This window comes from Typopeltis vanoorti, chromosome 5, assembly GCF_054136105.1.
Source record: "Typopeltis vanoorti isolate ZY-2024b chromosome 5, IOZ_Tvanoo_1.0, whole genome shotgun sequence".
NCBI lineage: Eukaryota > Metazoa > Arthropoda > Arachnida > Uropygi > Thelyphonidae > Typopeltis > Typopeltis vanoorti.
Window position 1 is genome coordinate 64,744,886 of NC_143553.1, and position 16,142 is coordinate 64,761,027.

The 16,142-nt window shown below is 33.8% G+C and overlaps 1 protein-coding gene across 3 annotated transcripts in view; it reads right to left on the bottom strand.

Annotated features, from left to right (window-relative positions):
* Window positions 1–16,142, bottom strand: part of LOC150106480 (GTP-binding protein 2) — a 94,590-nt gene that overhangs the window by 40,937 nt on the left and 37,511 nt on the right. For all 3 annotated transcript variants that reach the window (XM_090392466.1, XM_090392468.1, XM_090392467.1), the window contains exons 4-5: window positions 14,083–14,437; window positions 347–549 (exon numbers count right to left, since the gene is read on the bottom strand). In XM_090392466.1, coding sequence (XP_090248592.1) covers window positions 347–549; window positions 14,083–14,437 — 558 coding nt within the window. The remainder of the gene's footprint in view (window positions 1–346; window positions 550–14,082; window positions 14,438–16,142) is intronic.

Here is a 16,142-nt window from a genome sequence, read left to right on the forward strand (position 1 = left end):
CATCCTACTCCACTAATACTACAGTGACACACACATACATGCTTCAATAATAAGAGCCATCACCGCCTTCAAACATATTTATAATACATACTGTACACCTGGACATTTAGACAAACTGCCATCTTAAATGGACTAAAAGCAAACAAAGTACTGCAAATTTTCATTATGCTTTACTTTCATAACTTTCATATAATATTGCACTGTATGCTTGTGAAGTATTGGCTGAATCTATTCTACAGCAAGAGTCAACTGTATTTTGGAAAATAATAAAATATATGAAAAAGATCTGTGTATAAAATTTATAATATTATCTTAAACAATTTTTAAAAAAAAATAACTGAAGTACCTTTTTACAGCCTGGTCCTTTCAGTAAGCTTTGCAATTGCAGTAGAGTACGCTGAAGACATGCTGGACTGGCCAAATCCACTTTATTCACTATAACAACAAAAGGCACATCCAAAGCCATTGCAAGACCAAGATGCTCTTTAGTTGTGCCTGCTACACCACATACTGCACTAACGACTAGCATTGCAAAATGAGGAGAATGGCCTAAAAAAAAAATAATAATAAAATAAAATAAAAAATTACAAGTATATAATAAACGAAAAGAACTGTTTAGGTCAAATATTAAATCAGAAAACTGAGTAAAACAGCTGCTTAAAGCATATCCATGTATGTGCACGTGCACACCATATTTTATCTTTTTAAATAAATACTTGACAAATCCTTATCAAAGCTGGTATGTGATCCACTCTAAATTTATCGATCAAATTCAATTTTGGTCTACAATACACAATTTAATCTACCATTTTATACAGACCCTCATTTATGTGAAATGGCTTATGTATAAGTATTCCAGTAGGAAGTTGCCAAACTTCAGGGAGTGATTCCTTGAGTGACTGAAAAATATTTATATCAACATAAGAGGTCTAATTCTGGATAGGACAGGCAGAAAGGATTATGTGTTAGTAGTTCATCGTTAGTTTATTTTCTGATTTCTTTTTGTGACATATTGCTTTGGGAGATTTGGATTTCATTAAGATGTTAGCTATATCTAAACGAATGTTGTTGGCTATAACTGAGGTAGGCTGTAAGGGACTGCCAGCATTAAATCAAGGTAATTACTTTACTGTTACACATGGGCAAGTTCCAAAAGTGGAAATAATGGTGTCCATTGAACATAGAATATACAACCTACTTCCAGTTATAGTCAATAACATTTAGATGTAGAGCTCTTCTACCCCTTTAACCAGCTAACATCTTAATGAAATCCAAGCATTGCAAAAGCAATGACACAAAAAAGAAATCAGTGCTTTAAAAGAGCTATACAATAATAATAATATTGTGATAACCAAAGCAGACTATGACCCTACTATCTCACAAAAGAATAATGTTCATAAATTATTGAAGAAAGTCACTTCCTGGCCTAAAGAAACAGTGAACAAACTCAAAGCTTTTCATGTAAAGCCACCCAGAATATATGGAGCACCAAAAATTCATAAACCAGATACGCTCCCATGCCAAACTGTGGATAGTATAAACAGTCCTACATAAAAACTTGATAAATATTTGGCTAAATCAAACCCCCCCACACACACACACACAGGTAATTCTTTCATCTTTTTTAGTTTACCTAAAAAGCATATTAAGAGACCATATTTTCAAAAGTTCAGACATAATGATTAGTTACAATATTACATCATTATTCACCGATGTACCATTAACTGAGACCCTTGATTTTTTAAAGTTATATCTCCCTTCTGAAAGACATTTGAATTATTCAAATTTACAGTACATTCTGTTATTTCCTGTGGAAAGTAATGATTTACAAACTAGATGGAACAGCCCATAGGCTCTGCTCCCCTTTAACCAATTTCTACACAGAACACTGCAAACCAAGCAATCAATAAAGCCAATCTCAAACTAGTTCTTTGGTCTCATAGAACTAGTTTGAGTTTCCAGACACATTATATACATATGTAAGTGAAGGTTTCTGTGGGTAAGCAGTTCTGGAGATAGTTTTCGGTATTGAGACCACATGTTTATTAAACAATAAAAAATAAGAGAGTAAAAACCCAACAAGTTTCATTCTTCGTAAGACTTACATCATCAGGGGTAATGGTGTATAAAAGTTGAACACAACAACCGAATTAAATAGTCAATTAGATGTCTTTTTTAACTTCATAACTGTTCGTTAATTGAGAACCTGAATACAAAATGATACGTTTGTTACTGTATGCTTGTTGGAACAATGCTAGTTGTTGTCACGTTCTGTGGCTCACGCGTGTTACATCCAAGGTTCGAGGCAGTTAAATTTTTGATAAAGACAGACTAGACGTTGTAAAATCAAGCCTTGATTTTTATTGCATTGTGTAGGGATTCTAAGCATTTTTGCAGCTTCTTTAAATTTTCTTGTGAAACACTTCTTATCAACATATGACACGTTTGTCTGTTGCCAGGAATGGGAATAGTAGTTGAATTGACTGTTTTTAAAGAGTATCTAAACAATTTGCATCCAAATATAAAATTCACTATAGAACTAGAACATAAAAAATTACATTTCCTTGAAATCTTTATAGAAGTAAACGAAGAAGAAAAAAGGTTATCATTTTCCATATATGGAAAACCGACCACAACAGGAAGATTTCTTAATGCTGCCTCACACCACCATCCATAGCAAAAAAATAGGCATAATTAAAACCTTGAGAGACAGAGCATACAATATATCTAGCACACAGATGAAGCAAAATGAAGAATTACACTACCTGACACAGAACCTCACACTTAATGGTTTCGAACCCAAAACAATCAAAAAAATCCTTAACACAGCTCCTGCAACTCCCTTATCAAAACAAGATTTCAAGAATGCAATCATGCTGCCATACATCAAGGACAAATTGGCTACATTGCTCCACAAGTACAACATAAAAGTGGCTTTTCTTCCTTTGCAAAAAATATCAAGATTCCTAGATCCCACAACCTCTGCATCATCCCATGAAAAAACTAGGAGTTTATCAGATTCACTTTCTTGTGGTATCTGTTACGTAGGCCAGACGGAAAGGTCAGGAGAGATCTGCATGGTTGAACATGCGGATCTCTCATGCAAAAAAAAGAAGGGAACAAATCAGGTTTAGCATTCCACGCAACTACTACTGGTCATGAAGTACTCTGACAACAGACAAACATGTCATATGTTAATAAGAACATTCAAATAATAGCAAGGAGATTCAATTGAAGTTTATAAAATGGTTCAGAGCATATATAAAATAGATGGGAAAAGCTTTCATTTTAGACAAATTATGGACTCTACAACTGTGTTAGAAATAATTTTAATTTCCCAATGTTTTGACCTTCATATTAAGGTCATCATCTGGAGTATACACACACACATATATATATATATACAGAGACAAGCTATATTACATTTCACACAGCATGCTAAAGAGACATTGATTTGATCAACGGTTATTCTACTGGCCTGACATTTATTAAAAAATTAGATTAAATTGAATTAAAATAAAATAACTACATCAAAGCTATATTTTATTTAAGACAGCATCAGGGGAAAATTTTTTCTTATAGATAGTTTTATTACAGCAAAAATGATGTCCTAATTTAACATGAGAATTGGTATATTAGATTTAAGATCCTGATTACCTATAGTCGTATTTATAATGAACTCTTAGTTAGAAAGGTTATGTGGGTAGAATATGTACTTTCCATATTCTTGGAATTCTTGTCAATTTAGACCATCATTATTGTTAAGATTAGGGTGGTTTACAAGAATTTCACAGGCCTCCTTAAACTTATGTTCATACCATTTTGGTGTGATGTAAACAACAGGTGCCTTTCCAGTCAATTTCTATGTAAAGTATTCAGGGCATGATCAGACAATTCTTCACCATAGTTATTAAATTTAATCTGCCATTTATGTTCCTTTTCTGATAGGAATTGTCCATCCTGTTTCTTCTATATAGAGCAGATTATTGCAGCGAATATAGTATACTACAGGGTGGGCCAGCAGAGGAAGTGGATTCTTGGATGAGTTGAGTAAGTTTTTTAATTTTGCAGGAGGTTTAAAAGTGGCTTTAAGGTTGTATTTCTGTAGTATTCTGTTTATTTTATCTGATATCCCTTCAATGTATAAAATGGTTACAGTTTTATTGTAGTCTAGTTTATTTTTGTTTTTAAGTGAGGTCTTGTGAAGAATTTTGTTGTTAGTATTTTAGCTATAACCATTTTTTAGGAAGGTATTGCTGATAACTTTTAATTCATCTTTAAGTGCTTGTTCATTGGAGCAAATCTTCAAAGCCCTGTTTTTTAGTGTGTTAATGACACATACTTTTTGTGTTGGGTAGTGGTAGGAGTTTGTGTGCATGTATAGGTTTCAGGTAAACAGTGAAGGAAGGATTGCAAGAAGGAAGACATGTGACAAGTATATCTAGAAACAGAAGTGTGTTCTGTTTTTCAATCTCAAATGTGAATTGTATGCATTTGTGTTGTTTGTTTAGGTGGCTCAGGAACGTGTCTAATGTCTGGCGACCCATGGGGCCAGATAGTGAAAACATCGTTTAAGCCAGACTTTGGGTTTTAAAGGAGAGGAATCTAGAGCACACTGTTCAAAATATTCCATGTAAAAGTTAGCAATGGGGGGGGGGGGGAGTCCATGGCTGTGCTTTCTATTTGTAGGTAGAAAGGGGTGCTTATGAGTCAAAGCTATATAACTGAGAGGAGACCTTCACATAGTCTTTAAAAGAATGAGAACCGACCAGGGCTTCTGACCTAATGTCCAATCCTCACCTTCTCGTGGTGCACCCTGTTGGGTATCTACCTGGATACTGAATGAAAGAGGATGGGCTGCCAATTTGGGATTTAGCCAACCAAATTGTATTCCTATTGGCTTAAACCAAAATAAAAAATGATGGTACAACATGACAAAATTTCATGCCAGCTGGGGTGTCACCCGGTTAAAAAAGGCCCCCGTTCTTTTCGCCAGGGAACCAGGGCGAACAGCGAAAAGTCAGCTACTGGAACAAATCTGAAAACACACCCCAAATCAATATCACCAGAGTTAAAGATTGGTAGCATCAACATAAGAAGCCTGAATGGCAAAGAAATGGAGCTAGCTGAGGAATTAGATAAGTACCAGATCGACATAATAGGGGTGACTGAAACAAAAAAGACCAAAACTGGTGAGATCTTTCTGAGCAATAAATACAAAATGTTATATTCAGGAAATGACAATCAAGGAAAAGGAGGAGTAGCCATAGTATTCAACACAAAATACGAGGCTAATCTTCTTGAATGGCAGTCAGTCTCAAGTAGAGTGATGTGGGCAAATATGAGAACAGGAAACTGGACAATGAGACTTATATGTGCCTATGATCCCACAGAAGGTTCTACTAAGGTAGGGTGTAAGAATTTTTTCATGCTTTAGAGAAAGCAACTGACACAATGAAAAAGGAAAAGTTGGTCCTTGTTGGGGATCTAAATAGCAGAGTGGGAAATGATTGTGAGACATAGAAAAATATTTTGGGAAAATTTGAAGAAAAGAGCAAAGCTAATAAGCTAATAATAATGGCAAATATCAGTTGGATTTCGGCTCAGGACATGGACTGGTTATTATTAACACAATGTTCCAACATAAAAATGTGCACAAATTCACATGGAGAGAAGAGGCAAGGAATAAGAAAAAGTCTCATTGACTATGTTATTGTTGATAGTGATGTTTTCTCCCTGGTGCAGGACACCAGAGTGTACAGAGGATTTGAAATTGGAAGTGATCACTATTTAGTCTTGAGCAGGATAAAATTGAATTTCATATTGAAAAGAATAACATGTAAGAAAGTTTTAAAGCGAATAAAAGTTGAGCAACTCTCAGATGTGAACTGCAGACTAAAATACACAAAAATTATCGAAGAAAAAAATGAAAGAGTTTGAGAACAGCAACCAAACCTTGAAAATTCAGTGGCAAGTCTTGAAGAAAACATCATCGATTCAGCCAGAGAGGCATGTGGTGAGGTTGTCTGCAAGGATAGAAAAATCAGAACTCCCTGGTGGACACAAGAAGTTAAAGAGGCAGTGAAGGAAAAGAAGAAGGCATATCAAAAGTTCCTGGCAAATAAGTCAGCTCGTGCTCTTAGAGAATACAGAGACAAATGTAAGAAAGTTAAAAAACTTTGTAAAACTAGCTAAACAAAAGTCATGGGAGGACTTTGACAAAAACATAGAAAATAAATATCAAGAAGGTGGCAAAATATTCTGGAGGTCGTAAAAGGAGTTAGAGATGATAAAGGTGACATGAAAACAGGAGAAAAAGATATCCTTGAAGTATGGAGTAATTACTCTGAAAAATTTCTAAATAAAAGAAGCCGTGATAGCACAGTGGTAAAAAACACTCAACAGGTATACAGTCAGGAATACATATCCATACTTGAAGTAGAAAAAGCCATCAAAGGCCTGAAACGGTTGAAAAGAATTGTGGAAGAAAAGCTTGGTGAAGAACAAGCTGGATTCAGGCCAAATAGAGGCTGTCAGGATCAGATCTTCACTTTACGACAAATAGTTGAGAAAGCATGGGAATATAACAAAGATCTATACTTAAGTTTTGTCAATCTGGAAAAGGCATATGATAAGGTACCAAAAGAGAAGCTATTGAAAATGCTACAGTTATATGGTGTCAATGGGGCATTATATCAAGCAATACTTAGTCTTTATTTGAATTGTAAGTCAGCAGTTAGAATTGAAGGAAGTACAAGAAGATGGTTTAATGTTAAATCTGGTGTGAGACAAGTATTTACATTATCCCCTCTGTTATTCATTATCTATATGGATCACATTATGAAGGAAAGTGGAATTAAACATGTTATCAAAATTGGAGATGTTAATATCAGCTCTTTGCTTTATGCCGACGATGTTATACTCCTAAATAAATCTGCTACAAGTCTGCATGAATCCCTGACTAAATTGAATAACTGTTGTGATAGATATGGTATGAAGGTCAGCAATAAAAAGACAAAAACAATGAAAAGCGGCAGAATCGTTGAAAATGTCAACTGCATTGTGAACGGAGAACCTGTGGAACAAGTAAAACATTTCAGCTACTTCGGCATGATTTTTAGTGAAGATGGTAAATTAAATATGGAAATAGACAACAGAATCAACAAAGCTGGTATGTTAGGAAGTCAATGGAATAAGAGAGAAATTAGTCGGAACACTAAATTAGCTATATACAAGACAGTGTTCAAACCGATTTTAACTTATGGATCTGAGAGCTGGGTCAGAAGTAAAACACTTGACCAAAGACTAGAGACTGCAGATATGAGAGTCCTGAGAAAGATTAGAGGCGTGAACAGATGGCATCAATGGCAATATCATATTAAAAATGAGGAAATTAGGAAAGAACTTGACATTGTCAGCATCCAGGAATACATTAGCAGAGCTAATCTCAGGTGGTATGGTCACCTAAACAGAATGGGTGAAGAAAGATTAGCAAAACAAGTATTCTCTGCCAGGTTGGCAGGAAAACGATCCAGAGGAAGACCAAGATATAGGTGGATTAATACTGTACAAAGTGCCTTAGACAACAGAAATATAAGATCTGATAATATTTTAGTCTTGGCAAGTAACAGACTGATTTGGAGGAAAATTGTAGATAGAAAGTTAGTAATGATGTAAATTTTTCATGTAGTACTATCTTATACACTATCCTATCCTATACATGATGATGATGAGGTATTTTGCCATATATCTTAACAATAATGATAGTCTAAAAATCCCAAGAATATGGAAGGCACATATTCTACACACATAACCTTTCTCCCTAAGAATTACTTATAAATAGGGCTATAAGTAATCCATAATCTTAAATCTAATATAAAGATTCTCATGTTAAATTAGGAGACATCATTTTTGCTGTAATAAAACTATCTATAGGAAAAAATTTTTCCCTGATACTGTCTTAAATAGAATATAGCTTTGATGTAGTTATTTTATTTCATTTATTTTAATTCAATTTAATCTATTTTTTCACTAGATGTCAGGCCAGTAGAATAACCGTTGATGAAATCAATGTCTTTTTAGCATACTATGTAAAATGTAAATAGCTTATCTCTGCATATATACGTGTATACTCCAGATGATGACCTTAATATGAAGGGCAAAACATTGGGAAATTAAAATTATTATTTCTAGCAAGGTTGAAAAGTCCATAGTTTGTCTAAAATGAATGCTGATCACTGTGTAACACTAAAGGAAAAGATAGGAGAAGCTCAATGTACTTGGCTAAACCTACTAGAAGACATGATAAAGATATGGTGAAGAAAGAGATGAGAACAACAGACAAAATTTATTTTCTACTGTTAAGAGTTAAAAATATGTGCAATACCCTTTGGGTTGTATAGGTGTGAATTAGTTGTTATAGCTAAAGGATGGCTAATAAAATATTAATGTATACTGGTTATTTAACTTAGCACTGCTGACCATATGTCAGTACTCTTGTTATGTTTTATGCTGATGAAAGGATAACTGCATTATTCATTATCACAGAATTACATGAAATCACAGTGGAATATATAATTAACTAAGACTGATTAAAGTAAAGATATTTTGGTACACACATCATGAACCATCTTCAGTGTATTACAGTTTGAAATCAAACAACAATGAAGGTGCATGGAGAATGAAATCTTTGCTTTTATGCAGTTATGAGAAAGCCAGATAAAAAACAATACTATTAGGATCAAATAAGGCATGTGAGTGAGAATAAATGTATTAAAAATATATGTATATAGTTTTGGCATAAAAGGGTTGGGATCAGGGCAATGTAGAATGACTTCTGCACTTTCTTTTAAAGAAACATTTATATTTATGGGAACATCTATGCACTAATTTAGTGTCATTCCAAAGGATCCTGTGACTTGGCTAGTAATCTCATGTTCTGCTAGATGAGATTTGTTGCATTTTAGAGGCAATTTGGGTTTGATGTTCAGAGATGCATATAGGAAGAGGTCAGCCTATTGGTCCAAAATAGAATAATTGGAAGTTGCATGGGACTGAATACACTCTGGGCAGCAGATGGTATCATAGACCTCATTGAATTAATAGACTTAAATGTGGTAGAGATGTTTAACTTCTTTAAGATACAAGAGATGTCTTCAGAGGTCAGAGAAAAATGGCATATAGTATATAATCTTCTTTACTGTTTTTGATATATATAACATTGAAGATAGCAGTTTCTTTGATCGTAGAATTTTTTTTTAAAGTAGTTCAGATGAAGAACAGATGACACGAGCTCTTGAAAGAAGGCACTTAATACTATACTTCTGTGAGGGATGGCAAGCACAAGTGTGATGAATATCAACCTGAAGAGAGTGCAAAAGACAAATTATGACAAGGAACCATGTAATTCCCTTTAATTCAGTTTCCATAGTGAATTTGATTTTGTGACAAAGGTTACTGATTTTTGTAAGAAGATTTCAAGTTATTGATGTGATTAATTTCAAATAGCAAAAATATCATCACAGTTCATCACGAATTCTGGAAATTTCTGCTGAAATGTAAGGCTTTATCAACCTAAAAGTGTTGCGATAGGCCCGATTTCTCCTATCCTTGCTAACTTCTACTTGGAACAACTAGAAGAAAAAAATTTGAATGCTAAATATGAATTTAGCATATGCTATAAGTTCATGTCCCTTCCATACTAGATGAACTTTATTCTAATGGTGAAGATCAATAATAATAATACAGCAATCCCTCAGTTAATGCACCTAATGTGTTCTTTAAAACAGATGTATTAATCGAAAATGACCAATCAAATATAATAACCTATGGGAAAAAATACAATTCATTCCTTAGCTAAACCCTTAATTTTTTTATAGGTATGTCTCAGGGCATAGTTAAAGAAAACCATGAAGCTGAAAGACAATAAAGCATATTCAAAATATAAATTTATTATTCTTCTTCTTAACATAGAATTAATGTAGTTTGGCAGGCATTCTGTTTCTGTTTTTCATACAACTGATGGTATAGCCCTATTGCCACTTCTACTCTTCTGCATCTTACTGCTTCTCTCTTCATCAGGGTCAGCCTCTAAGCATTGTTTACAAATTTTGATTGTATGGAAAATTTTCAAATTGTTTCTGTGAAATCTCTTTTGGCTGACTGTCAGTGGTTAAATTTTCTTCATATTCTACAGGATCTTCTGCTGTACATCTAAATTTAGCAGGTTTGAATCACTCAATTCCTCAGAATGAGATTTAATTAACTCTTGGACGTTATCATTGTCAATCTCATCAAAACCTAATTCACACCAACGTTGGCAATTTCCTCAACATATCCATTTCATTTGAAAAGCCTCTAAAATCATTAGCACAATGTGGAAGAATGTGCTTTCAAAGGGCTCGCATATTGCTAGCAGTAATTTCATTCAACTTTGCAACTTTATAACCAGACTGAGATTTCTCTGATTTGGCCAGAAAAGTCTTGGAAGGCATTCACTTCCAAAAAAAGGCTGGTTTCATCAATATTAAATATTTGTTGGTCACAACGGCCCCTTCTTCCACAATTTTCTTCAAAAAAATCTGGATAATTTGCAGCCACTTCCTTAGCTGAACTTCGCTTGTATTTAGTTTGTATTTAGAAATAGCTTGTATTTAGCTTGTATTTCTCTTTTTGAAATGCTCAAACCATCCAGCATGGAATTCTTCTTTTCCCTCATTGATAGCCCTTTCTTTCAAGGTTGCAAAGAGACTCAATGCTTTTGATTTAATAAGGTCAGTGCATAGCAGGATCCGTTATTGGTTACGATCTTCGACCCATGTAGAAAGAAGTTTCTCTAATTCAATCATTTTGAGCAGCTTTGCATAAAATTGTTCTTATAGTTGATTCACCCATTTTGTGTTCTTGTCCTATCTCTGCTTTGGACTTGTTCATTTTTCTTTATTATATCAAGTTTTTCTTCCAATGAGATTACTTTTCGAATCTTTTTCACACTTCCACTTTTTTGCTAACTATTCTTTTACTCATGATTAAAGGTTGGAAAAATATTTTAAAATAAAAAATTAGGAAAACAACTGCAAAGGAGGCATGAGATATGATCAGCCAAATGTTATGTAATTAGCAGACAACAAAAATTTTGGAGGTAAATTTGGAACATAGCTTAGGAAATAGTGTAGTATGACATTAAAAAATAACTTTGTAAAATGTTTTAAATTGGTAACTAAATTATTTCATCCTGATGAGTGATTTTTTAAAACAGTAGCCATAAAAAATGTATAGATAGAAAATTTTTAAAATCTGTTTATTTTTTAAGATATATATAGATGCACTAACTGAATTTTCGAGGCGCATTAATTGCATTTGGGTATAGGAAAAAAAATGATGTACTAATTGAAAATGCATTAATCGAGAGAGTGCTGTATAATAACTTCTTGTAAATTGAGTTAACCATGTCTAATCGTTTTTGAATGCTAAATATGAATTTAGTGTATGCTATAAGTTCATGTCATTGCCATCCTAGATGGATTTTATTCTAGTGGAAAAGGCCAATAATAATATAATAACTTCCTGTAAATTCAGTTAGGCATATATCTAATCACTTTTAAAGCAATATTTTGTTTAGGAAAAAATTCTCAACAATTTTTTTTATGAAATAGAATGTATATTTCTTTTTTCTATTACTTATGGTATTTCTCTTTCAATATTCTGGATCCAAATGCAGCGACTTTTTTTCTGCATATTAATTGCTATTCAAATGTGCATGCTAACTAATATATAACTGAATAGCCTGTAATCAGCATATTCAGGATTTTTCTAGAATCAATGAGCATTATCCCCTCCCCTTTAATGCTCATTGATTTTTAAATTAAGGTGGTGCAGATCTAACATTCTTTTAATTAAATTTTTTTACTATTACTATTAGCAATATGCCAAAAATTAGTATCAAAAATTTAATACAATAATGAAATTTTCCAAAACGATACTGATAAATCTTCATTTTATTTATTTATTTTTAATATTGATCACATACATATGAGGTCAAAGGACCTATAAGCACATCAGTGCCATGTTTGGGGTGTAGGTGAGGACTCAGAAGTCTACTGACATTTTTTTTTGAAGAGTTGCAAGTTGTAGTTGTTTGGAAATGAAAGAAGTATTTCTTTTAGTAGGCTGTAACAAAGGACAGAGGCAAATGGAATAAAAGAGGAAGAAGAAAAGGAGGTTCAGTGTGTTTGCAGTTGCATGATAAAGGGGTGCTGAGTAACAGCTGCTACTCTTGTATTAACAGGTGCAACAGAAAATTGAGGAATGGTGGTTGCCAGTTCAGTGGAACAATGATTACTGAAGAACCTGTAGAATGGACACAGAGCTGAAACACTGCATCTATGAGAGAGAGAGGTTGAAGTGAATCTGTAAGAGATGGATTGTCTATGAGTCAAACTGCCTTCCTCTGGACAATGTCAAGAATTTTTAGAGAAGTTTTAGGGTGCTCCATCCCAATCATGTAAGCAGTATTCTAAGCATGGGTAGATTTGGGATTTTTATATAGTTAAGCATTCATAGAGTATTTAATAGCATGTTGAGCAAAAGATAATTCCTAGTTTTTGTAGATGCCAAGGAAGCTATTGATGTAATGTATTTGGACCAGGGGAAAGAGTAGAGGAGGAATGTTAGTCCAAGCAGAGAGAGATCTGATTTTTTCTGGTGATTTGTGAATTAATGAGGGGTAAGGAAATGTGAGCTAAGATTTCTTTTGCAAAAGAAGAGGCAAGAGTGTGTTTTGCTGGCATTGCACATGACCAGAGCATTTTGATTCTGTTGAATGATAGTACACAGATCAATGTTTGAGCCACTAGTTGTATATGATCTTGATACTTGGGATACCTGTGCACTGCCTGGTTTGTCAAATGAGCAGGATGAATAGATAGTACTATTGTCTACAAAACTATGAATAAGATTACTGATGAATGAGAATAGATCATTTATGCACATGAGAAAGAAGAAATACATACTAGTGGTTGCTGATTAATTGGTGGGTCTGTGGGTAGTGGAGAAGTTAGCTATTGATGACTTTCTCCATTATTTTGGATATTAATGAAGTGATGGCAATTGGTCAATAGACTTCTATCTTCCTTTTTTGGAATAGGCTGGATATGTGATTGCTTCTACATGTTGAGATAAGTAACAGTTATGTATAATAGACAGTAGAGATGACACAGGACAGGTGGTTAACTCTGGAGCACAATGTTTGAGAACAAATGAAGAATGTGATCAGGAACAGGAGACTTTAGTGCCCATGTTCTTTAGTAATTTTTCTGATGTCTTTTTTTGTTGAAAAACTATGGGAAAAAAGGTAGGCATTCTTAAAAAACAGAGGGTGTGATCTGTAACTCTTTAGACAGATCTAGCTGATCTGTCTAAAGAGTTACAGATCACACGTAAAGAGTTACTGCTCATCCTGAAAGTCCACGCTCATTATAGCAAAAACAGAGGGTACCAAAGAAATAGTTCATTACAGTAGATCATACTGTTGGTATGGCATGGACTCAGTATTAGTTACAAAGAGCAAATTTACTATAATGGTTTGATATAGTGAAAGTTGGCTCTATAACTATGCTCTTGGCAGAAACAATAACTACTGATACAAATTCCTCTGATATCACCAGCACTACAAGTTAACAACTGTTATCTGCAGCAGCTAAGAAGAATGAATGTTAATTACCTGAAAATCACCTGAAAGAGATTTTCTTCATAAATGTTTCTCACATCCTATACAGAATTCAAATCCAGGCCATTGCAAAAAAAAAAAAAAAAAAAAAAATGCCAGTGTTACCCTTTTAATTGCATTATAATTTAACAGATGATTAAAGTTATTTTGGTGAGTCCGGGAATTTATTACTTGGGTGGAGAAAGTTTAAGATTTTATTATATATATATACTTATATTACTTTCTGAAAAAATTATGCTATTAGTAGTTTTTATGCATGCACGCATTGTATATACATTTTCTTTCTTTCTCTCAAAAACAGGAGTAGCAAAAGTTATTCAAAATGGAAAAAATTCTGCAAAGAAATTATCACTTACCAGTAAGACCAAATACAGTTGTGCGCAGATACTTTTGGTGTCCTGCTAAATCAATGAATGTTATCAGTTTTGAGGCCATTTCACAAATTTCTTCAGCTGTGCGACAAGTATTATAGGTAACAGGCATACCATGGGAATCAAAACCTAAAATTTCTCGACTGATACTAGAAGTACGACCACTCTGAATTTCATGAAGGTGACGAAACAAATTAAGCCGTGCGCTACCCCTGCCATTATCAGGTTCTCCTTGTGTTAAGACTCCTAAAAGTGTACTTTTTCCAACATCCATGTTGCCCAGAACAGCCATTCGTAGCTCAATGGTCTGTTGATCATCCGGAACCTTTCGTACCAACACCTATTCAAAGGAAAATAAGAGTAATTACTAAAATAAAATAAACCATAAATGTACAATACTTTCTGTCGATCATAAAAATGTATTACCCCTCTTTTCTTTAAAAAAAAAAAGAGAGAGAGAGAGAAAGAGAAATGTTATCCACTGAGAATGACTAAAATGATAATAGAAAATTTTTTTAGCATGCTTTTCACAGGCTCAAATGAAATTATAAATCTCACTGAAAGTAAAAACTTAACTATCTGGCATTTGTAATCCAGCACATTCTAATATCAGACTTCCTCCTAGCTGGCATCTTGAATGCAACCTGCTATAGTACAGGGTATAGAATTAAAAACATTAAATGTTTTTAATTACCTTACCAGGCATGAAGTGAAGAGAGCAAACATGCAGGCTCAAGGGCAACAGTTCATCATCTTTAAAGTAGTGCAATACCCAAACAACTCTGATGCTGAAGCTGTATTTTCATTAGTTCTTAGGTCAATTTTGATGCTTTTCAGTTTCAACTTCTTTATCACATCCAGGAATCCATGAAGTACCCTGCGATCGAGCTTACTATGGACAAATAGAAAGAACTGTGGACATCTGCCTCAGTGAACATAAAAAATACATCTGGCATTGTAGTTATAGCAAGTCGGGTCTAGCAGACCATGCCTTAGATATCCCTGCACGCAGGATCAATTGGAAAAAAACAAAAGTGCTACAAAGAAATTGTTAGTCAGAGAGATTGTTCATGGAATAACAGAAGCCTTAAAATATACTCCAAACCTCCTCAACAAGTATGGCTGTATAAATTAATTGAAAATTTGGGAGACAGTCATCTTAAGACCTAATTAATACCTGCTTTCTCTCTCTCTCTCTCTCTCTCTCTGCTTTTTTTTTTTCTCCCAACATGGATGCTGCCTAATTAGGACTTTAGTTTTTGTGTTATCCATTGCAATTGTTTAAACTAGTCCCATTGTTATACTAAATTGTTGTTTCGTGTATTGTGACAAACTGTTTTTGTGCTCTAAAGATGCTGGATGTAATACCAGTGAAATATCAACAAATAAGTTAATAAATAGTAATTATTTTCTTATAAGTCTGTGTTCTCACCAATACCGTTAAAAATAAATTAACATATACAGCAAACACATAAGCCTTTCCACACACGAGTACTATGAGCGGACTCTGAAAACCCAGATCTAGAGACAAAACATGGAATTCCCAAACCACTTTAAGTCTCTAAAAAGGGTGTGGTCTCTCATGCTAGATGATGAAATTTATCTACAACCTAATGACATATTCTGTGCTTGGAATGGAATTCAAGCTCATACAGCAGATTTGAGAGTGGATATGCCATCCACTTGACCAACCAAGGCCAGCAAAATATGGACCAAAACTGAATTTTTTTAGTCATACTTCAGTAAGAATCTATTATATCAAATTGCATTTACATCGTTTAAAAGATGAATGACACATTGTGATGAACATATATTTCATGCTCATAAAGGCATTGTCACTGCTATCAACTGATAAAGAATACCTAATAAATAATTAAAAACTACAAAATATATACCCCCCCCCCGAAAGGCAGGATGAATTTATTCTTTAATTAACTAGATTCTCTGGTGCACATAAATTACTAAGAGGTAAGTTCTAAGAATTTTTGTATGAATATTACAATTTTATGACATGGAACATTTAAAGGTATTTTAAATAAAGCTTG